This window comes from Argentina anserina, chromosome 2, assembly GCF_933775445.1.
Source record: "Argentina anserina chromosome 2, drPotAnse1.1, whole genome shotgun sequence".
Classification (NCBI taxonomy): domain Eukaryota; kingdom Viridiplantae; phylum Streptophyta; class Magnoliopsida; order Rosales; family Rosaceae; genus Argentina; species Argentina anserina.
In genome coordinates, this window is record NC_065873.1 from 13,266,712 (window position 1) to 13,290,024 (window position 23,313).

Sequence of the window (23,313 nt, forward strand, 5' to 3'; positions counted from 1 at the left end):
CATGTTAAAGCAATCGATCAATACGTGCTGCGGCCTCAACCAATTAATTGCTAGAATCACATCATAGGTGTGGTCCGGGATCACTATCAAAGAAGCAGAGAATTCTCTACCTCCGATCACAATAGGACAACCCTTGTAGATTGTCTCCAGTTCGAGAGACACTCCAAGAGGTGAAGTGACAGAAAGAGACTTCCCAAGAGGTGTAAGAATTAATCCTAACATCTCCACTACCGAACTAGCAATAAAAGAATGTGATGCTCCTGTATCAAACAATACTCTAGCAAGGTAGTCAAAAATAGATAAGGTATCTTCCACTCTTGTGTCTCGTTGACCTACTGCAAACACTCTAGCTTGGCCCGCTGGTAACTGCCTCTGCTGATGTTCCTGTCTACCCTACGGAGGTCGGGTGTAGTCTCTAGTCATATTTCCCACTTGCCCACACTTAAAGCAGCATGTTCTCTTCGGTTTCGGACAAGTTGTGGCGTAGTGCCCCATTTCGTTGCAAATGAAACACCTTACTGATGCTAACTGTCTAACAGGTGCAGTCCTAGTAGATGGAGATGCAGCCTTAGCTGGAGTCTAGTAATAGGTTCTCGGCCTCTTCCAAGATCCACCTTTCGGTCCTGCCGACCCGCTGCCTACACTGATTGCCTTTCATTTTCCTAGAGTATCCCTATTTTCCACATCTCCTCCGCGAGTCTTATTCGTCTATTCCAAATTCAGGGCACTCTCATACATCAGCTCCTTGGTAGACAGACAAAGTGCTGATATGATGGTCGTGTACTCTTGCTTAAGTCCCGGTAGAAATTTCTGGGCTAAGGAGGTTGCACCCATTGGCCTAACAAACCGATACAACTGTGCAAAACGGGTCTCATACTCCCTGACGGATATATCTCCTTGTACCAGATCAAGGAACTCAAGTTCTAATTCCTCCTGCACTGTAGCTGGGAAGTACTTTTCTCGAAAGAGTGCCACAAAACCCTCCCAAGTCAGAGTGGACACATCCACAATCCGTCTTGTACTATTCCACCAATCCATAACATCATCCTTTAAGAAGAATGTGGCTATCAACCTCTTCTCGATCTCAGAGCACATCACCATCTCAAAGTAGGTTTCCATACTCTCAATCCAATGATCCAGGTCCCTATGAAATGATGGTGCTAACAGACTACTGATGTCCTTGATCAGCTTGAGCACTCGACCCTCGTCTCTAATGACTGCGTTGGGGTCATCATGTTCATCCTGTGGCGCCACCTCCTCATAGAGGTTCTCCACATTGCGGACTCGGCCTCCAGCCCTAGCTCGACCTCGGCCTCTTGCCCGTTCTCGGCCTTGCACACGGCCCTTCTCCAAATTCATCACCTTGAAACATTTAAACACTTAGTCAATACATGTAAACTAAGATACCAAATTAAATAGATCCAACATATATTAACTAAGATATTTAGAGAGAATGTGAACCATCGAAGTATTATCACAATACTTCTACTTAGAGGACCAAACCTTACGGTTTGGCTCCTAACACACTTGCGTACCCAGTGACATATCAATACCGAAGAACATGTGATGGAGGTCCGCTGCAGTCGGGCCATCGCTCCTGGATGATATTGATAGATCGCCAAATACACAACCTACGCTCTGATACCAACTGTCACGACCCCGAAATTTCAAGTGTTAAACTCAAAAATCGAAGCCATGAAAACTCTAAAACAATCTCAATACATCGAAATCATCTTATAGTCACAGCATATCGTAACTGAGTTCATCGTACATCTCAGTCGATTTGATTATTACAAAACTAAATTATAATTCAAGCATTATATCAAATGGTAATATAAAATCCTCTCAATCCTCACCACAAAATAGAAAAAGAAACTTCGAAATCATTCAAGAACATGCCACGGAAGAAAACCAAAAATCATAGAATAAAAACTAAAATCGGTATCTTCATATAACTTGAAATCAATAAACAACTTCATAGACATAGTCGAAATAAATTAACAAAACCAAATACATAATCATCCAAGAACAGAAACTAAAACACGAAATCAAATCTAGAAGGGTCATGTTTACACTTTATGATGTCATACTCGGTGTCACAAAGGAGAAAACAAGTCTTCTAGGTGAATGGATCTTCAAGCCGAATCCGCCCTTGAAGGCAAAAGATGGTGAAGGTATGATGAAATCGGTTTTATGATTTTCTAAATTGGTGAGTATGATCGGTAGAGGTTTAGCTAGTATGTGCGCAAGGTTGATGATGATTGAACGATGAGGCTGTGCCTCTATATATAGGAGTTAAAAACATAGCATTGACATCCCAATAAGGATATATAATTGGATTGGGAAGCTGCAATCTTCTTTGATATGGACTTTGATTCTTGTACTCCAAATTGAACTTGATGTAGGAAACCAAATCTAAATGGGAGATAATTAAGGGCTGCGCAACAACTCTCCTTCTCCAACTAGGAAATGGCTAAGCCGACCTCTTCTCTCCTTATCCAACTCGGATGTGATCTCCTTGTCCCACTAGGAATGCATCACGGCTCCACTACTCCTTGTCCAAATATGATTTATCTTTCCCGAAAAGAAATCAATGATTAAGGAATAAGAAAGAATGAAAATAGGAAAGTAGAATCCTAGTCGAGTAAGGAATCATAGTTCAATAAAGATTTCTAACACTTAGCACAATTTCATCATCAAAACATCCAAATTCGGCATAGCTCTACTAAGACATACAAATAACAAATATGAACCTCAAATATACAAATAAAAAGTAACAAAGCATAAGAATATGGCATATATACATTAAGAACGTCACACTTTGTGCTCCCATCACACGGTCATCCATTTTTCAAAGTTAGAAAGCATGTGGGAAATCCCACACACCATAGATGATGGTGGCACTGTCGTGACCCCTATGTCCGGCCATTGCTCGGCCTCAAGGCCTACCAAGGCTATCCCACAATCCCCTGAGGCCGTGATGCAGCCCATGGAGTTATGCGATGTTTTTACCGCGATGTCTAATGCCAATAAATCATTTTGTAGAGCTTGTGCGTACGCGAAAATGCAGGCTATTCCTTTGCAGTTGATAATACACAGAACATGTCATTCTTACAAAGGATCCAAGGTTATATATATGGACTCATTAATAACACCAGAGTGCATACCATTTAGATACTTTGTGTTTCTGATGGATACATCAACGTGCTGGCCACATGTCGATCTATTATACACACGCAATGCTGCATTTATAAAGCTCCTTGCACAAATAATTAATCTCAGGGCTCAAAACCCTAATCACCCGATTAAGTCTATTAAACTAGATAATGTAGGAGAATTCACTTCGAAGATATTTGATGATTATTGCATGTCAACCGGGATAGATGTTGAACATCTCGTACCTCGTGATCATTCGTAGAATAGATTAGCATAAGCGAGAATTAAGCAATTACATCTTATAGCTAGGGCCCTAGTTATGCAAAGTAATTAACCCATAACTGCATGGAGATACACAATCTTGCATGCAACTGTACTTAATCGTTTCAGACATATCCCAAGCAACTTGTTAGTGCGTACCAGTTGGTAACTGGATATGAGCCTGATATTTCACATCTACGCATATTTGGTTGCGCGGTTGATGTGCCTATTACGCCTCCACTGCGTAAGAAAATGGGTCCACATAGGCGAATGACAATTTATATTGGTAATAATTCTCCAACGATTATCCACTACATTGACCCTCAGACTGGAGATATCTTTATTGCTAGAGTTGCAGATTGTCACTTCGATGAGACACACTTCGTGCGTTTAGGGGCAAATAAGAACATTCTTGTTTCACAAAAACGTCGAGAACTGACGTGGTGCCCCCCCACTATGTCTCATTATGATCCCCACACATCTCATCCTGAGATTGAAGTGCAATGTATTTTGAAACTACATAAAGTGGCAGATTCGATGCCTGACGCCTTTACATATATTACAAAAGTGACGAGATCAAGTATACCTACTGCAAATTGTCCTACGAGGTTAGAATTCCCAAATTTCGGGCTGGATACCGCCATACCTGGGCACGGCAAGGCTGATCATGCCTTTGGTGGAGGCATGGCAATGGTTTCGGATTCTCCCAAGAAAAGGGGGAGACCAAAAGGTTCCATAGACTTATAGCTAAGAAAAAGAGCTAAAGTCAAGACACAAACTAATCCACTCATCATAGACTTGAATAAACCGAGCTTCGAGATTGTCTCTAATTATAGTTATGTCCATGAATCAACACTTGATGATATGAAGGATGTTTCAGACTCATTGTTGATATCAGAGAGCAAAGAAATCTCATTGAGCGAGTTAAATGCTCAAGAAGTCATGGATAAGAATTTCATGCTGATTGATGATGTGTTTTCTTATTCTGTCGCTTAGGAAATCATTGACAACGACGACATGAAACCGCGCTCAATTGAAGAATGTCGACGAAGAGCAGATTAGCCAAAATGAAAAAAAAGCAATCCAGACGAAACTACACTCGCTGAATAAATGACAAGTTTTCAGACCGGTTGTTGAAATACCGCCGAATGTTAAGCTTGTTGGACATAAATGGGTCTTTGTTCGAAAGCTGAATGAGAAAGGCAAAGTCCATAAAGTATGACTCGTTGCTCAAGGATTCTCTCAGCTTCCTGGTGTTGACTATGAGGAGACGTATTCTCCGGTTATGGATATTATTACCTTCTAATATTTGATAAGTCTAGTGGTTTTTGAAAAGTTAGACATGCAGCTGTTAGATGTGCTGACCACGTATCTTTATGGGGATCTAGATACATAGATATACATGAAGGTTCCTGATAGACTTCAAGTACCCAATTTAAGTAAGCCATGCAAAGCCCTATGCTATTAGGTTACAATGCTCACTTTATGGATTGAAGCAATCCGGTAGAATGTAGTATACATGTTTGAGCTAGTACTTTATTGGGAAGGGATACAAGAATGATGAATTGTGCCCTTGCGTGTTTATCAAACACAATAGTTTTGGTTTTGCTATAGTAGTTGTTTATGTCGATGACATGAATATAATTGGATCTTTGAATGAGATTGGTGAGACGATAAGCTACTTGAAGACAAAATTTGAGATAAAAGACATGAGAAAGACTCAGTTTTGCTTAGGTTTGGAAATTGAGCATAGAGTTGGTGGAATCCTTGTACACTAGTCTGCATATGTCCGAAAGATGCTCATGCGCTTCTGTATGGACAAAGTTGTGCACCCTTCTAGTACTCCAATGGTCGTAAGAAGTCTGGATACCAAGAAAGATCAATTCCATCCGAAAGAGGATGATAAAGAGATCCTTGGTTCTGAATATCCATATCTGAGTGCTATAGGGACTTTGCTTTATCTAGCTCAATGTTCTCGTCCATACATTACTTTCTCAGTGAACTTATTGGCGATGTTTAGTTATGCACCAACCATTCGTTATTGGAATGGTATTAAGAACATCTTCAGGTATTTAAAGGGTTCCATTGATATGGGGTTGTACTATTAGTATTCCAACAAGAAAAGTGATATTCTAACGGGAATTGATGGCGATGTCAGACTGGTACGTGACCGTGTTGCCACCACAGCCCCTGGAAAGCCGGACACGGATCTGTCGTCGCCGCTGTCACCACCGGTGCTAGTTCCTAGCACTTGAACAACAATCCCTCATTTCCTACAACTTCCAGTGATGAGTTGGAAGGAATTACTAATGTTGGATACCTTTCAAATCCACACAAGGGACGTTCTCAAACTAGTTATTCCATGGGAAATACGAAGATTTCTTGGACATCAACCAAGCAAACCCTTGTTGCTACTTCCTCGAATTATTATGAGATTATTGCATTACATGAAGCCGTCAAAAAGTGCATTTGGCTTCGAGCAATCATTACTCATATTCGATATGCTAGTGGATTAATTTCTACTACAGTTGAACCAACTTATATCTACGAAGATAATGCGGCTTGCATTGAGCAGATGAAGTTAGATTACATTAAGGGTGATAACACAAAGCATATTTCGCCAAAGTTATTTTATAATCAGCAATAACAAGAGATTTATTCACTAAGGATAATGTTGAATATTCACCAAGTTAATCAGATTCGTTGTGAGGATAATGTGGCAGATTTATTCACTAAGTCTACCTAAATCTACATTTGTGAAGGATGTGAGACGTATTGGCTTAAGTCGTTTATTAGAGCTCCAAGATTGAGTTAATGATCAGGGGGAGCATTTTATAGATATTAGGAGGAGTCTATGTCACATGCATTAACCATTTGTAGTTAGTGTGTTATGCTCTTTTTCTCATTTGACCAAACCTTTTTAATTTTATCCAAGAGGTTTTTACCAATGCAACAGTATTGCACTATGTCACATTAGGATCGCGATACAAGGGGGAGTGTTGTAGGAGAATCATGTCCTAGATATTCTTGGTGTATCTTGTCCTAATTAGTATATTCTAGCTAGTTAAGGAATAATATCATATCTCTGATTCATTGGGATCTTTGATGTAATGCTTATATATAAGGCTCCATATCTATCAATAAAACTATTGTTTTAGGTACTACTTAGAAGGACCATTTTCAACAAGGACAATTTGAGAACCTCTTTGATTCACTAAATTTTCGATCTTATATTCATATTTCTACCATTTAGTTTCCAGATATATATGAGTAGATCATCCTTACAAAATTTCATTAAAATTGACAATTGTTAAAACATTTGTAAATGTGATTTTCTCATTATGAACTTGAACGGTTCATGTTTAACAGTTTTGGTTCGTTAATTAATTTCTACTACTTCGATACCTTAAGGGTGAATTCCTCTTATGGTACCTGATGTATAGCTATTTGGACACTTTGGTACCTGATGTTTGAAAACGGACAATTGGGTACCTGGAGTTCTCATTTGTATTTCATTTTGTCCGTTTTTATCATATTTTGAGGGTTATTTTTGTCACCTTAGTCCTTAGCTCATTATGTTTGTTTCATATTTTCCTATCATCACCAAATTGTCACTCATTTATCTCCAAAATATGTCTTCCACATCTACTACGCACATATCAAAATATAGAATATTAGTATAATTATTACAACAAAAGTACCATAAGATATTTATTACATCTTTATTAAATTTAGCTAAAAACAATTGAAAATAATTGCCTTTTTTGTTTTGCAAAGAAAATAAATTTCCAATTTTCAATCCCAATTTAGTTATTAAAAAAATATTTTTGAATTACTCATAGCTAAATGTGATATATTGTATATCATAGCTATATTAAGAAGACTTATAATCTTCTATTCGTTGATCAAATTTCTCATATTTAAGTCCCGACATAATAGACATGGAGCTCCATTTTTGGCGGAACGTATGGGGAGAAAAGAAACTATGGTTTGGCCTTGATTTCTTAGCGGCAGAGAGTCGCCTACCGATTCCCAAACCGACCGGTTGTCACGACCCCAAAATTTCGAGTATGAAACTCAAATTTCGAAGTCATAAAAAACTCTAAAACAATCTCAATAAATAGAAATCATTTAAATGTCACAGTGGATCATTTCTGAGTTCAAAATACAACTCAGTCAAACCGATTATTACAAACCAAATTTATAATTCAACATTATAACAAATGGAAATGTAAAAATCCTCACACAAATCCTCACATAAATTCACACAATCCTCACCACAAGATAGGATAAAAACGACTTCAAGTCCTCAGAGTGCTCCGTCGACTTCCGCTAATCCACACCTGCGGAATTATCCCCTACACCATCGAATAGGTACACCGGGATTGTAAACACAAACCCGGTAAGCTTTGCAGCTTGTATGAGTAAAACAGCAAATACAACTCGTATAAAAACATATACGAAAATCCACAAAACATCAATTATAAATGCACTCATGACTCATTAGACGGCCCATCTGATTGTCTAATAATGTGAAAATATATATGCCCATGAGAAGTTGGGCAACCCCTCTGTTTATCCAAATGCATTTATAATACGGGTACTCATGAGCGATGGTACACCTCTGTTACCCCTCAGTAGTACGCCGCCGACATTGGACAACCACCTGTTATCCAATATCAAAAATATGGGTACTCATAAGCCGATAATCCATCTGTTACCTCTTATGCAGTACCCTGGCAGACAGACTAGAGCTCTAACTGTATCGAAACTTTCGCCTGGCCAAAGGCTAGGTTCCGACATGCCAACACGTCCGAAAACAATCACGTCTGAAGACAAAAACACGTCCGAAGACAACAACACGTCCGAAGACAAAAACGTTTTAACAAACTCCATGTTAAAACCACATTCAATAAACATCACATCATATTGTACAATTCGAATCAACATGCTCAATATGTAAAACTCAACACCAAAATGAACTTATTCACAACGGAAATTACGATAGTATATAATATAGCAAACCATATATATGTACCTATTTACCATTTATACGCATATACAATCCATTATATCAAATACATATCATAGTTCATTCTTTAAACAATAGCATATTCTTGAATCACCGCAATGGTAGATTCGTCATTGTGAGATTTTACTTACCTTATAATCTCGAGCGTAATTTCCACGATTCTAAAAGTAAATCCTTTACTTGAAGTGTCGATCACCTTGAAAAGATAAGAAATGGATTTTAAAATCGTTACGTATTTACTATTCATGTAGTATTGTACTAATACATATTAATTACGTATTTCTGTACGAGTACATACTATTTACGTATTTTCTGTACGTATGCATACTATTCAAATATAAATACTGTCTCAGTAAATAATAATTACCGATTTACCTTTCTGAAATTACTTTTACATTTATTGAATGTAATTTACATTTATATTTACCGTGCGTAAAATAAATTTACATTTACCGTACGTAAATCACTTTTATATTTACCGCACGTAAAAATAAATTTTACAAATTTACTGTTTCGAAAAAAATATTCACGCGCCGCTGCACGTGGCCGTGTACCCCTCCGGCGACCGCGCGTAGGGCCCTCGCGCCGACTCCAACAAGGGCGTGTAACACGCCACCGCCGCCCCAAATCCTCTCATTTTCCTTCCTCCGCCCTTCCCACGGCCTCACGCCGCCTCTAGGCCCCTTCACGCCCCCACACGCGCCGCCTAAGGCGGCGGTGTTTAGCATTCCACCCCCTCCTCCGATCCTCCACAAATTCAGACCAATTCAACCAAAAATCCACAACCAACATCACAACAATCAAATTATGCTAACCCTCACCTCAATCGGACCCTTGGACCGTCGGATCGTCGCCGGAGAACTCGAGATGCTGGCGGATTTGAAGTTGAACAGCGGCGGTGCAGATTGCGATTTTGATCGCAAATCTCATCACAGGAGGCACCGGGGGCGAGGAGAGGTGGTGGTGGTGTGGTCTCTGCGCCTGATTTTGCCGGCGACGTGCTTGGACGGCGGAAGAAGTCGCGGGGCTTCGGGATGCCGCGTGGGAGCTCACGGCGGCGAGGTGCGTCGTGCTTGAGGGTCACTGCGGTGAGGCTTGTGAAGGAAGTGGGAGTGGCGGTGCGAGCCATGGAGGGCTGGACGGCGAGATCACCGGGAGAGGGTTTTTCGGAGGGAGAGAAGGCTTGGGGAGGGAGAGAGAGAAAGAGGGAGGCACGGGGGTGAGGGTTTCCAGAAATGGAAACCCTAGCTCCATTAATTCCCTTTATATACCCGTTTCCAAAATCGGAAACTACTTCCGTCGTTAATAACTTTCACTTGCGACGTCCGATTAGGACACGTGAAGAGGTCACGAACTCGTATCGACGAGCTCTACAACTTTCGTGAAGGAAGTTTTTCACAAACGAGCGACGGAATGAAAGTCGATTATCACGTCGCGAAAACGTAATGTTTTTCTTAATAAACGTTCCGATAACGTTTCCGTTTTCGATTTCCGACGTTGCAAAGCGAAACAAACACGTTTAATGAATTTCACAAACTTTATAAACTTAGAATCAATCCAATAAATCATCCCGAAAAGTCGGGTTATTACACGGGTGGTCGAGCATCGATGATCTCCTCCTCAAGAGATATGGAGGTTCAGACCAAAGTGCTGCCACTTCAGAGAGTTGGGCGGCGACAGATCTCACGAGCGACTGTGAGGATTGGGATTGGAGATGGTCGCCTAAGGATCGGTGGTGTTATGGACATCAGATTCGGTCGGTGTCAGCGAGGACATTGTTCTCCGGCGTCAGCGATCTTTTCAAGGTTGATAACGTTAAGTGGAGATGCACCGGCATGGCTACTGCAGAGGGGGTGCTCCATTCTGGGCCGGGTTTGGTTAGGTCGGGTTGCTTCGTTCATGAGCAACGATGGTGGTGCTAACCGGAGATCGGCGGTGGTGCGGGCATCTCTGGTCATTAGAGAGATGTGTGATGCCGGGGGTTGGGCTTTAGTGGGCTAGGTTGGGGGTCAATCCTTTGGGCCTCGGCCTTGGTTCATCTTGGGTGGATATGGAGTGGAGGAGCCGAAAATCGCTAAGGACACCCCTATTGGGTGTGGGCCTTCTGCATGATTGGTTTTTTTTTGTTGATGAATAAGTTAGCTTCTGCTAACAGTTCTCGGTTACTTATGGGCCTCTCCTCAGAGATTCAGCATAGGGATAGTTAAAATTCCTATCTAGAGTTTTGATTGTTTTGCACATTTTAAATTATATCGTACCCCGCGAGGGCGGAATGTGTTTATGTTGTTTTGTACATTATCTGATATTAATATATGACCTTGCATCGATTCTTAAAAAAATAAGACTTATATTTAGATATATACATATTAGTTGCTAAATGGAGGAGATATATCAAACTTTTGAAGATAATTGAGAGATAATTTGAAAATAATATATTAAAATGAATTTAAGTGTGGTTTTAAGGAGTTTATAACTATAATTACGAAAATAACCATGAAAATATAATCAAAACTGATATAAGTACCAAAATAAAACACAAATGAGAACTTCAAGTATCAAATTGTCTGTTTTCATACATTAGGTACTAAATTGTCCAAGTAGAGATACATCAGGTACTATAGAAGAAACTTACCCACACCTTAACGATTATTAAATTGGTTAATACATACACCTAATATCTAACTGGTTGACATTAAAATATATGATCGAAAAATAGGTCTAATTAATAATTAATTAGAAAGTCATCAACTAGCTTTCAAAAAAAGATGGTCCTCATTCGAAAATCCATATCTTCCCTCCTATTTGATTTCACGAAAATACCTAACTAGAGCATTGGAGAGCGAATGATTTGATCTCCTCACCATCCCTCTTATGTTGTATTTAGCCTTGCGGATCTAGCAAACGCTCATAAAGCAAAATGTAGCAGATCTAGCGAAAGCTCATAAAGCGAAATGTATCAAACCCAGCGAAGGAGTTGTAGCGGAATATCTCCTACTCTTACCTTCTTGATAGCCTACCTATATATCACCCTTATACAGTTGCGAGAATACTTATGTATCGTGGAGGTTATAGCGGTTGCTCCACATAAGTTATAAAAATAGTAGATTTATATCTACGTGCAACATTAGATTATTGTTATAAGGGATATGTTGGTCAATGTTCAATCTATAAAATCGTAAGAACTCAACTATTCTTTTGAATTTTGCTCATAGTTCTCTTATTAAATATAATGTATGTAATTAAAAAAATTAGAAAAAAATTGCTTCATCAGCCACACATGATTCTCCTCTTTACGTACACATTTTAAGCTCTTGTAAGGTAATTTCTAGATGTGCTTCATTTTTGGCTATAAAGGTTGAATTGCTATAAGTGGCTCATAGACCTGGTTGACAATCTCTCCAAATGAAGAAGAGTATTGGGTCATCCTTGAAAATATGTGAGATTGTAATGTTTTTCAAATAAATATTTATAACTCTCATGTGCTACATTGAACTTATTCATAGCACTATTGATCTCGGAGAAAATTGGCTACCTATTGGAACTTAGAAGAAACTAGAGAATGAGCTAGATCCATCGAGCTTGTCAATCATCATGAACATTGCTGTACATCACCACCACTGCCTCCGAACCAAAACCTATAACCATGGTAATCATCCTTCCGATTAAGGTCTCCAACCTTGTAGCACCCTGTCTCCAACTTCTCCAGTGAAGCAACTGCAGGATCATCTAGAGATGACGCTGATCTATCGTCAATCGCAATTTCCATGTAGAGGGAACCAGAGTCATCAGCTTTGCCATTTCCCATTGGTGGTAGATGTGCCGAGCTACTCGTAACCTGACCTCCCCATCGAAGGATATCAGCACCACCATGCAAGTTAGTGAATAGACTGCTTGGCCAATATCCAATTTTTATAGAGCCGGCATAGATGAGCCACCAATTTCCCGAGGCTTTATCCTATAATCAATCAATACGAATCGCAGCAGGAAAGTGTAAGTAAATTTAGAAATGCTATATTACGTGATATATCTTGTTGGAGTTGCTCCAAGGCAAATGGAACTAATTATTTTTCATCCATTCAACTAGGTAGTACTTATGCAGTACTAGCTTAATTACCTGCTGTATTTGTAGGTTGACATAGTACTGAGTTCCACCGGCGACAGAAACTTGGTCGAACACCATACCAAGTGGTATGGTCTTATCTATTTGAACAAAACCTGGACAATCTGTGTTGTAGCAACCCTGCATGACTCCATTTGTTGCTTGCTGCGTTTCAAAAGAAACTCATGTTTGTATATTTCCATAAGCCACCTATTAAAAGAATGAATTCCTTTCTTATGGTAGGAAGAGTTAGAGATACATACACCCCAAACTGAGTATAGATGAGTGCGACCATCACCAAACTGATTTTTGTTCACCTGAAACAAAATGTTCAAAGAGGACACTGACTTAGTAGTTTTTCCATATTGTGCAATTAAAATGTTAACTTTGCTCTTATAAATGATTATATATACGTACGATCCATCCCACGCGTATGGCACTAAACTGTTCCGGAGGGCCGCCTTCAACTGATAATACAGATCCACTCAGCTGTCCAGGAGCAACGTTAGGGTTATTTACACAGACTGTTCCTCCGGCTGTATAATGTGGACCAGTTCCGGCCTTTGTTGAATATCCTGCATACTAATGTATATGTACACAACACAACAATTGTTAAGGCTAGAAGAATGTAAGTGCTGTATATCAATCAATATTTATATATACAGCCAAATACAGGTATATGCGTGTAGTTATACCATAAAATAAGAAAATTTACCAGTAACTTAGGTTGGTCATCAGCAGATTGTGTAGTGAAATTTGGGAATTGTTCCCGAAAGCTAGTTTTCGCTGTTGTTAGCTCTTCCTTTGCCCCCCTTCGGATGGGAACAGTTCCCCTAGGACATCCTTCTTGGATCATTTCAATTGTTATACTGCTCGATGAGGTAGCAATATTTTGCACATCATGTTTTTGAGAAAAACTAGGGCTCATCTGCCAATATCATAGATATTTATCAACACAAGTATGAATTCACGTCCACCATTTGCGAAATTCGATATTGAATTTGATCTATCAGTTTGGCTTGCTGCGTTTTGTTATTAGGATATTAACATAAACCTATAACAGTAGTATCTATGTTATGTTTTACTACAAAAATGTAATATATTTATGTAATAAGTTTGTCAGCAAATAAATAAATAATATATATGTCCCTCTATCTTAAAAAATAAGAATATAATCAAAGATGCAACTTAAATAAGTTCTTTAAAAAACCTGGATTTTGTGATCTTTCAGCAAAGGATGATCAAATGCTGGTTGTTTGTAGATATCCACACAATCAATGGTGTCACCGTGTCGAGTCTGTGTAATAGTATTAAGAATAAGTTCGTTAGAATAACCAAATCGACTATAAAACCCTATCTACGTACATAAAGATGGATATTCTGCATAATTTAGATTTTATTGCCTCAATAAAAAAAGTTTTAACACCTAGTTAGCCGATCTTTAGAATTATACGCAAGTACCTCGATGGTTTTCACAGGATCAGCAAGTTTCTTTCCCAGTTGCAGCTCTCCAATATTTGACAAAGTTGTGGATCTTCCATCCACTGCGGCGTAGAAACTTAAAATAAGAGAGAGACTGATACATGGAATAAGAAACATTATGCTGCGAAAAACATCCATGAATGTTTAGATGCTATCGGCTGCTTGACTAGTACAAATCTCACTTATGCCCTATATATATATGTCTCTCATACTGTTTGTGAGACAAATCAATACAGAATGATTAATATGGAAGTGTACAGATTTGTGTATCGATTTACCTCTCTAGCTATAGAAGTAAAAGATTAAATAAAAGATGAAGGAAAATTTTGATGAGTTTTTCTTTCCTTTGTATGGAGTATTTACCCTGCAAGGCGCATAGCCTTCCAATTCAGTCCATCTCGTATATATACAGGATTGCCATTTATTACTAGTAATTGATTTCTACATCTATTTTTATTTTTACCATAAACATACGCAAAAATGATTAAATAAAAAATACAAATTAATACAAATTATAGTTACTAATTTAGGAAAAGGAAATATACAGTAGTTGGAATCCATCAATTATAAAGAAAATAATTTCCAAAAAGAGACAATCGAAAAGCTTATTGTACATTGAATCTAATTAAGTAGTTCCACAAAGGCTCCTAAAAGAGCTTTAACTACCGTAAACAAGATAAACTGATAAAATTGATCGAAGGTTTGTCACCGTAATCCGGACCGACATCAAGCCCGCGTCGAAACTTAGTACCTTACCCAGTCAGTGAAGACTCGAGTATAGTTAGTTTGTACAATTATAAACATGTAATAAAATACGTACATGCTTATATTCACAAGCATTTTTCATAGAGTGGTTCCAAGATGGACATGTGATCGTGTTTGATTAATTTCTAAAGTTGATGCCAATCAATGTTTAATTTTAAAGAGCTAGTGGATACCAAAAGTAGGAATATTATTTGGACAAAAAGCAGATGCAATTAGCATCTAATGATGATCCCATGCCAGACCCCATCGTTTTTATCATGTGTAAGTATACTTCATGTCCAGTGATAAATTATTGGACATATATTATTACCATTCGAAATTATGAATCAGTAGATAAGCATTCGACGATGTCATATAGATTATATACATATATACCATATTTATCTATGTAGCTTATATTTTGGTCGACTAAATTTATCTAGGTATATATGCATGTAGTCGATTTATCGATCGGTTAATACCTTTCCCCTACCTATACTAGTTCGACATGAAAGTTGTCATCAAATCATTTGAATCGGTTACACTTGATGTCTTGATCCCTCGATCAATCCATATCAATGATATCATGCATGATGATTTATATGTATATGTGTGTATTATATATATACAGAAATTCTTAGTTGTGGACATCCGGACAGTCTGCACCGTGCGAATTCCGCGATTCCTGCTACCGACGACGCGTAACGATGGCGCCGACCAGCACAATCGCACTACCCTCCTCTCGGCGCTCTTGTTTGTGCCGACCGGAATCTCGAAATCTCCGCACGATGTCTAAAAACTTGAAATTTAGAGATTCTGACAGCCGTGGGCTGGCGCTGTAGCTCCGACCGATACAGACAGGAGTGCCAGGAGGAGGAGAGTGCGGCTATACTGGTCAGCGACGTCGTTACGCGTCACTTGTAGCAGGAATCGCCGAATGATGCGGACCGTCCGGATATCCGTAGCAGAGACGAACTATATATATATATATATATATATATATATATATATATATATATATATATATATATATATATATGATGCATTATGTCCGGCCAATTAGTACTTGATAAGCTGGGGATTGATGCAAACTGTTGCTTACCACGTACTTTGATTTCTGGATCCTATTTTGAGTAGTCATTACAATAATTTAATCGTGGACGAAGTGTTTCACAAATCAAAGATTAGTGCAACCATAGATTGAAGAACCCTCTTCTCAAACTATCATGCAAAGTTTTGACAATTATTATTGATATACATTTAATTTCTTCGGTAAGTCTGAAGTTACAGAAAGCAGAACTTTGAACTTTGATCACCATTCGTACATCTCCTATACGTACGTATCTTCAAAATAACCTGCTTACATGTCGTAAACACACATCGAAATAACCCAAGGGCCGAAAGAGAGAGAGAGAGAGAGGAAGAAAATAGATGAGCTAGCTAGGCTTACAGTCCGCTAGATCCAATCAACTTGGTTAACCCAAAGGTCATAGCCATGGCCATCCACCCTCCAACCAAAACCCTAATCGTAGATCTCATAACTGGTGCCTTCCCCAAAGTTGCTCCCATCCACCCAAACACCAACAAGGCCAATGTCACCGCCGCCGCCACGGCTCCTAACCTTGCCCCATACTCCCTTATAAACGAGGCTGCTAGCAATGGTACTATTGCTCCAGCCGAAAACGCAAGAGCCGATGCAGCTGCTGCTTGTAATGGGTTTGGCAAGTTCTCCTTCTCTTTTCCCTCCTCATCTACTTCCACGTGCACCACCTGGCTGTTCTGCTTGTTTTTGTTGTCTCTTTTCATTTGAGCCACCTCTATGTCCAACTGCGAGTAAACGGAGACAAATTCTCCTATGGCCATGCTGCAGGCACCGGCTACCAGTCCGGCAAACCCCGTCAGTATCATGGCTTTTATGTCTTGCTTTACAGCACCAACACCCATCATTAGAGACGCGGTGGAGATCAGCCCGTCATTGGCTCCCAGGACAGCGGCGCGGAGCCACTGAGAACGTTTGGAGTAGTCGAAGTCGTCGTTGTCCTTGGAAGTATTGAGATCTTGGGTGGGTTGGTTCTCAAGGTCGAGGTTGGTCATGGTTGGGATAGGGTACTTGCCCTCATTTACGGATGCTTGGTTGTTTGGCGCCATGGAAAACTAATCGGAGAAGCGAATGATAAGGAAGAAGCTAGCTAGGGATCGATGTTGAGGAAGAAGAGAAGAGATAGTTGGAGAAGTGTGGAGGACACACGCCCTGAAGATGGGTATTTATGGAGGAATATATTCAGTTGTGGACTGTAGAGGAGGCAATGGTGGGGTACAGCCACTAATCGAAAAGAGATCAAATCGACTTATATGTAATTACTTGCATAATCTGCATGTATGAAACCAACAGATGCTTTGCTTCACTGTAAAAATTGGCGTAAGACTTATGTATATATGTGGATATAATTATAGTTTCAGTAGTAAGTTACTTGCTAGCTAGAAACCAATTTGTGATATTGCTATACGTGCTAATCTTACTTGATTCAATGAAAGAGTTTAGAAATTTATTGACTGGAGATGTATATATTGGTTAATACGTACTTAATACTAAGTGAAACCAAGAGAGGATTTTGGACAATCTGTTTTTCATATAATTGAAAACGATACTATGTGTACGTTAAGACCATTATTCAAACTAAAAAGAGAGAACGTACATATCATATTATCATTTCAGCAGGTCATGCATTAATTTTTATATAAGGGGAACTAAAGTTTTAGAAAGAAATAATTTAAAAGAAGAGGAGTGATCCACTAGAAGACATACTCAAAGTTTTGGTGATGCAGATACTTGCAAGAAGATGACCGCCCTGGAATTAAATGCATTGAGTAATGGAAACGAGATAAGAACCAGAAAAAAATTAACAGCTACAGATAAGAGTAAATTGCTAACCCTGGCAACTTAGTCGACAATGATTGAAGGGTCTGAACCATTTTGGGAAGATGAAATCCGAATAAGTATATTCAGTCTGAGTTTTATGATTCGAAATTTGTAAAGAAAGAACAGAAGCAGAAAAGAAAAATGGTGGGACATAATATAATTAATATTATTGTGCGAGCAAAGAGAAGAGTCAAATTTATCGTGTTCAAAGTAATCATACTGTTTTATGTAAGGCAGTTATACCGGAAACAAATCAATGAGCTAAGCGTGATCAGTACCTATGAAACAAGACAAACGTTGCTCTCTGAAATAGTTTCGAATAAAAACGGAAGAAATACCTTATTATTCAAGGATGGAGGCCAGCTAGCTAGCTAGCTCTCTGGTCTGCATGCACAAGTCATATGATTTTGTCATTTGAGATTCTGAGATAAGAGCGAGGGTCTGTAGTGTTCAAGATATGTAACTTGTGAGGATTTGTATGCAAATGGACAGAGAATATATTAACCTGCGACATCAGATCAAACTTGCTTTGACATAGCAGCAAGAATCAAAGTTGTTGATAATGGTGGTCTTTGGCATAAAGAAAGTACTTTGATACTTTCTTACATGCCTAGGCACTTGAATCGTTTAATTCCATAACGTACGTTTTCTGCCTTTTGCTGCACCAAATTATAGTTTCTTTTGGTTTCTTAACTAATTAATTAGGATTTCAAAAATTAACCAAATCAACCAGCTGATACCTTAACGAACTGTTAGGGAATGCGGAAGAATGAACTGAAGAATGGAAATCGAAATAACTCACAACCACAAGCGAAAATAAAATGAAAGAGAACACCGGGATTTAACGTGGTTCGGCAAAGTGCCTACGTCCACGGGTAGCAACAATAAAGAACCTCCACTATACAAAGAAAGGTTACACCGAGAGAAACACTACTTCAAGACTCACACTTGAAGGGATACACTCTCACACACTTTATTTTGCTACACACACAAAACTCTCTACTTAGAGTTTTCTCTCTATCTCTCACTCTTGATCACACACAAGATGATATCTCCCTTATTGTTCTTCTATGTTTATTGCACCACTTCTCATGCCTTTATATAGGCAAACGTCTTTGTGCAATTCATGCATTTGCATGTAACATGCATAGAAGCAAAGTCAATCTTCTTCCTTGATTCATGCTCAATGTTGGCATGCTCATCAATGCATTCTTCATTCTTTGTCAAACAAATCAACCACCTACCACCATAAGGTTGTAGATTTGTTTCTTACCTTCAACAAAGGTTGCTCCAAGTTTCAACAAAACCAACTTCACCAATTAATAGGTCACCAAAGCAATAGGTGTGCTTGATTTACTCATATGAACATCACATAGTTTTCACACCTCCATTAGGGAGGGATTGACCCTATCAATCTCCCCCTCCCGACTTAGATGGAGGGATGCGCCATTCCAGACGCGCTTCTGCAGAACTCGAACTTCTCCTTCGGTAGAGACTTCGTCATCATATCTGAACTGTTCTTGTCTGTATGAATTTTCTTCAGCATCATTTCCTTAACTTCCAGCACATCACGTATCCAGTGATACCTCACATCAATGTGTTTTGACCTCGAGTGAAAACTCGAATTCTTGCTCAAGTGAATCGCGCTTTGACTGTCACAATGCAAGACAAACTCTTGTTGTGTATGACCCAATTCCTGTAGGAATCTCTTTAACCACAAAATATCTTTGCACGCTTCCATAGTTGCAATATACTCTGCTTCTGTAGTTGACAAAGCAACACATTTTTGTAGCTTTGACTGTCACGAGACAGCTCCCCCTGAAAACGTGATCAGGTATCCGGATGTGGACTTTCTCGTGTCAATATCCCCGGCCATATCTGCATCTGTGTAGCCAACTAGTTCAGACTTGCTACTTCCAAAGCATAGACTCATCTTTGAGGTTCCTCGCAAGTATCTCAGAATCCACTTGACAACATTCCAGTGCTCCTTGCCTGGATTAGATAAGAATCTGCTAACAACACCAACTGCATGTGTTATGTCTGGTCTAGTACAAACCATCGCATACATCAAGCTCCCTACTGCTGAGGCATATGGCATTGTTGCCATTTCTTCCTCCTCCTTCTGACTCGTAGGACTCTGCTTTGAGCTGAGCTTCATGTGACTAGCAAGTGGAGTAGCAACTGGTTTTGCTTTCTCCATGTGGAAACGCTCTAGTACCTTCTCAATGTACTTTTCTTGTGATAACCACAATTTCTTGTTCCCACGATCACGGGCAATCTCCATGCCCAAAATCTGCTTGGCTGGTCCCAAATCCTTCATATCAAAGGACTTTGATAAATCTGCCTTTAACTGCTGAATCATAGCAATATCTTTGCCAACAATTAACATATCATCTACATAAAAGTAGTAAGATGATAAAATTACCTCCAGCGGGTTGTTGAATATAAACACACGGATCTGCTGACGTTCTTTTGCACCCATGACTCACCATGAAAGAGTCAAACTTCTTATACCATTGTCTTGGTGCTTGCTTCAATCCATATAGGCTTTTCTTCAACTTGCAAACCATATGCTCCTTTCCATTGACTTCGAAGCCTTCTGGTTGCTCCATATATATTTCTTCATCTAAATCACCATGAAGAAATGCAGTCTTCACATCCATCTGCTCCACCTCTAGATCCATGCTCGCAGCCATGCCCAAAATGACTCTAATCGAAGTCATCTTGACAACAGGTGAGAAAATCTCATCAAAATCAATTCCTTCTTTCTGGCTGAATCCTTTGACAACTAAGCGAGCCTTGAATTTTGTCAGTTTCTCATTCTCATCTCGCTTTAACTTGAACACCCACTTGTTCTTCAGTGCTTTTCGGCCTTTAGGAAGCTTCATCAACTCATAGGTGCCGTTCTTTAGTAAAGACTCCATCTCAGACTCCATGGCTAGCCTCCATTTGTCGTGGTCTTGATGAATCTTTTCTTCCATGTAACTTTCAGGCTCTCCGTCACTGGTCAAAAGGATGTAATTTGCATAAGGATCATCTCCATCATTAGTCACCAAAATATATTGAGATGATGGATACTTGGTGGATGGAATTTGCCTCCTGGTGCTTCTACGAACAGCTACTTGATTATTCACATGTTGCTCCCCCTGATCAAACTCCCCTTCATCTTCGACTTCAGCATCTCCCGTGTCAGGTACATTTTCAACTCTATCACCTTGTAGCCCAACGTTGTATTCATGCTGCAATGGTGAATCATAAATGCGACTATTACTTGTTGCATTTGGTAGTACCTCTTTGTCGAAATCTGCAATAGATTGGTCTTCATGGAACACCACATCTCTGCTTCTTATGAATTTCTTCTTCTTTGGATTCCACAACCGGTAGCCAAACTCTTCTTCACCATAGCCGACAAATATGCATGGTGTCGCCTTGTCATCCAGCTTTTTCCTATGCTCCTTGGATACAAGTGCGAATGCTTTACATCCAAATACTCTTAAATGTGAGTAGGATGCATCTTTCCCGGTCCAGACTTCATTTGGAGTCTTAAATTCCAAAGGTACACACGGTGCTCTGTTGATTAGGTAGCACGCAGTCTTCACAGCTTCTCCCCAAAATTCTTTTGATAATTTTGCCATCTTCAACATGCATCTGACTTTCTCCATAATGGTACGATTCATCCGCTCTACTACGCCATTATGTTGAGGGGTGCCAGGAACTGTCTTCTCATGTCTGATGCCATGCTTTGCACAATAATCTCTAAATTCGTGCGATATGTACTCTCCGCCATTATCACTACGAAGACACTTCAATTTTCTTCCAGTCTCCCTTTCCACCATAGTGTGGAAAATTGTAAATGTCTGGAACACCTGGTCTTTGGATTTCAACAAATACACCCAAACCTTTCGTGAAGCATCATCGATATAAGTAACAAAATACTTATGCATACCTAATGATTCTTCTTCTATCGGGCCACACACATCTGAATGTACAAGATCTAGAATATTTTCTTTCCTAGTGAAAGTCTTTGAAAAACTAATTTTCTTATGCTTGCCATATAAACAATAATCACAAGAGTCTAGTGAGTTACCTTTGGTAACAGGAATTAGTGACTTCTTTGCCAACAACTGCAGTCCTTTCTCACTCATGTGGCCAAGACGTCTATGCCACAAACTTGGAGAAGATTCCTCAACTGCATTCAACTCACTCTTGCATATCTTTCCATAGGTCTTGTAGAGTGTGCAACACATTTTTCCTTTGGCAACTACAAGAGATCCCTTGGTAAGCTTCCACTTTCCATCACCACCATGATGATGAAAGCCTTGTCGATCAAGTACACCAGTTGACATAAGATTGAGACGTAGACCAGGAACATGTCTCACATCTTTCAACAATAATTGACAGCCCACATCTGTCTGCAAGCAAATATCTCCAATCCCAGCAATATTGGAGTAGCTGTGATTGCCCATCTTCACTTTACCAAAGTCACCTCCTTTGTATGTAGTGAAGAACTCTACATGAGAGGTGGCATGAAACGAGGCTCCGGAATCAACGATCCATTGAACTCCAGGATTATCAACTAGTAGACATTCACCTCCAAGTGACAGGAACTCACACTCATCATGAGACACCGCAGCAGCAACATTGTTTGTGTCCTCCTTTTGTTGATGAGTAGCGTCTTCTCTAGCTTCTTTGAATTCCCGCTTCAATTTGTTACAATTTTTCTTCATGTGGCCTGGAAGACCACAATGATGACATTTTCCGTTGAACCTTGTTCTAGATTTGCTCATACTCCTTTCGTGACCTCTGGGTCCTTTGCTCTTGCTCCTTCCTCTCCTCTCCGCAACGAAGAATTGACCATTTTCTGAACTTGATGAAGAACTCCTTCTTGTTTCTTCGTTCAACATATTATCTTTAATATTTTCCATAGATAATACACCATTTGGAGCAGAGTTACTTATAGTGACAACAAATGTCTCCCAGCTATCTGGTAACGACCCGAGCAGCAGCAACGCTTGTAACTCATCATCAATCTTCATGCTCATTGTGGCTAATTGATTGAGTACACTCTGAAAGTTGTTGAGGTGCTCGGTCACTCGAACACCTCCCCGATACTTCATGTTGACGAGCTCTTTAATGAGAAAAGCTTTCTTGGCAGTAGTTTTTTCTCAAATAAGGACTCCAGCTTCAACCAAAGCTCATGCGCGCTGGTTTCATTGGCAACATGGTGAAACACACTATCGTCCACCCATTCACGAATATGACCGATGGCTTTGCGGTTCATCTTCGTCCAAATTGCTGGTGAAATCTCACTTGGCTTGGCATCGTCTCCCTCGGTCGGCTCATGCAAATCTTTGCAATAGAGAATATCCTCCATTCTCGGCTTCCAGGTAATCCAGTTGGAGTGGTTGAGTCTGATCATGGTACTTCGTGATCCTTCCATTCTAGCAGCTCCCAGTCAGAACCAGGAGCTCTGATACCACTGTTAGGGAATGCGGAAGAATGAACTGAAGAATGGAAATCGAAATAACTCACAACCACAAGCGAAAATAAAATGAAAGAGAACACCGGGATTTAACGTGGTTCGGCAAAGTGCCTACGTCCACGGGTAGCAACAATAAA

The 23,313-nt window shown here is 39.6% G+C and overlaps 3 protein-coding genes across 3 annotated transcripts in view; all 3 read right to left on the reverse strand.

The window, feature by feature from the left end:
• Positions 1-23,313, reverse strand: part of LOC126785208 (succinate dehydrogenase subunit 3-1, mitochondrial-like) — an 87,704-nt gene that overhangs the window by 58,701 nt on the left and 5,690 nt on the right. The gene's annotated exons all lie outside the window — the stretch shown is intronic.
• On the reverse strand, positions 12,039-14,168 carry LOC126783981 (uncharacterized). The gene is made up of 7 exons (XM_050509500.1): positions 14,010-14,168; positions 13,759-13,845; positions 13,264-13,476; positions 12,966-13,130; positions 12,812-12,865; positions 12,564-12,713; positions 12,039-12,404 (listed from the first exon to the last, which is right to left on the reverse strand). Exons 1-7 carry the CDS (start codon positions 14,166-14,168, stop codon positions 12,039-12,041), a joined length of 1,194 nt encoding a protein of 397 aa, XP_050365457.1.
• Positions 15,988-17,012, reverse strand: LOC126785210 (vacuolar iron transporter homolog 2-like). The gene has a single exon (XM_050510830.1). It carries the CDS (start codon positions 16,920-16,922, stop codon positions 16,221-16,223), a length of 702 nt encoding a protein of 233 aa, XP_050366787.1. The 5' UTR covers positions 16,923-17,012; the 3' UTR covers positions 15,988-16,220.

Bases quoted from the DNA above. Each gene is read 5' to 3' on its own strand.
- LOC126785210 (XM_050510830.1), bottom strand. From the start codon at position 16,922: ATGGCGCCAAACAACCAAGCATCCGTAAATGAGGGCAAGTACCCTATC.
- LOC126783981 (XM_050509500.1), bottom strand. From the start codon at position 14,168: ATGGATGTTTTTCGCAGCATAATGTTTCTTATTCCATGTATCAGTCTC. The intron at 13,846-14,009 runs GTACTTGCGTAT...ACTATTACACAG, and splicing joins ATCCTGTGAAAACCATCGAG to ACTCGACACGGTGACACCAT. The intron at 13,131-13,263 runs GTAAATTTTCTT...CATATACATTAG, and splicing joins ATGACCAACCTAAGTTACTG to TATGCAGGATATTCAACAAA.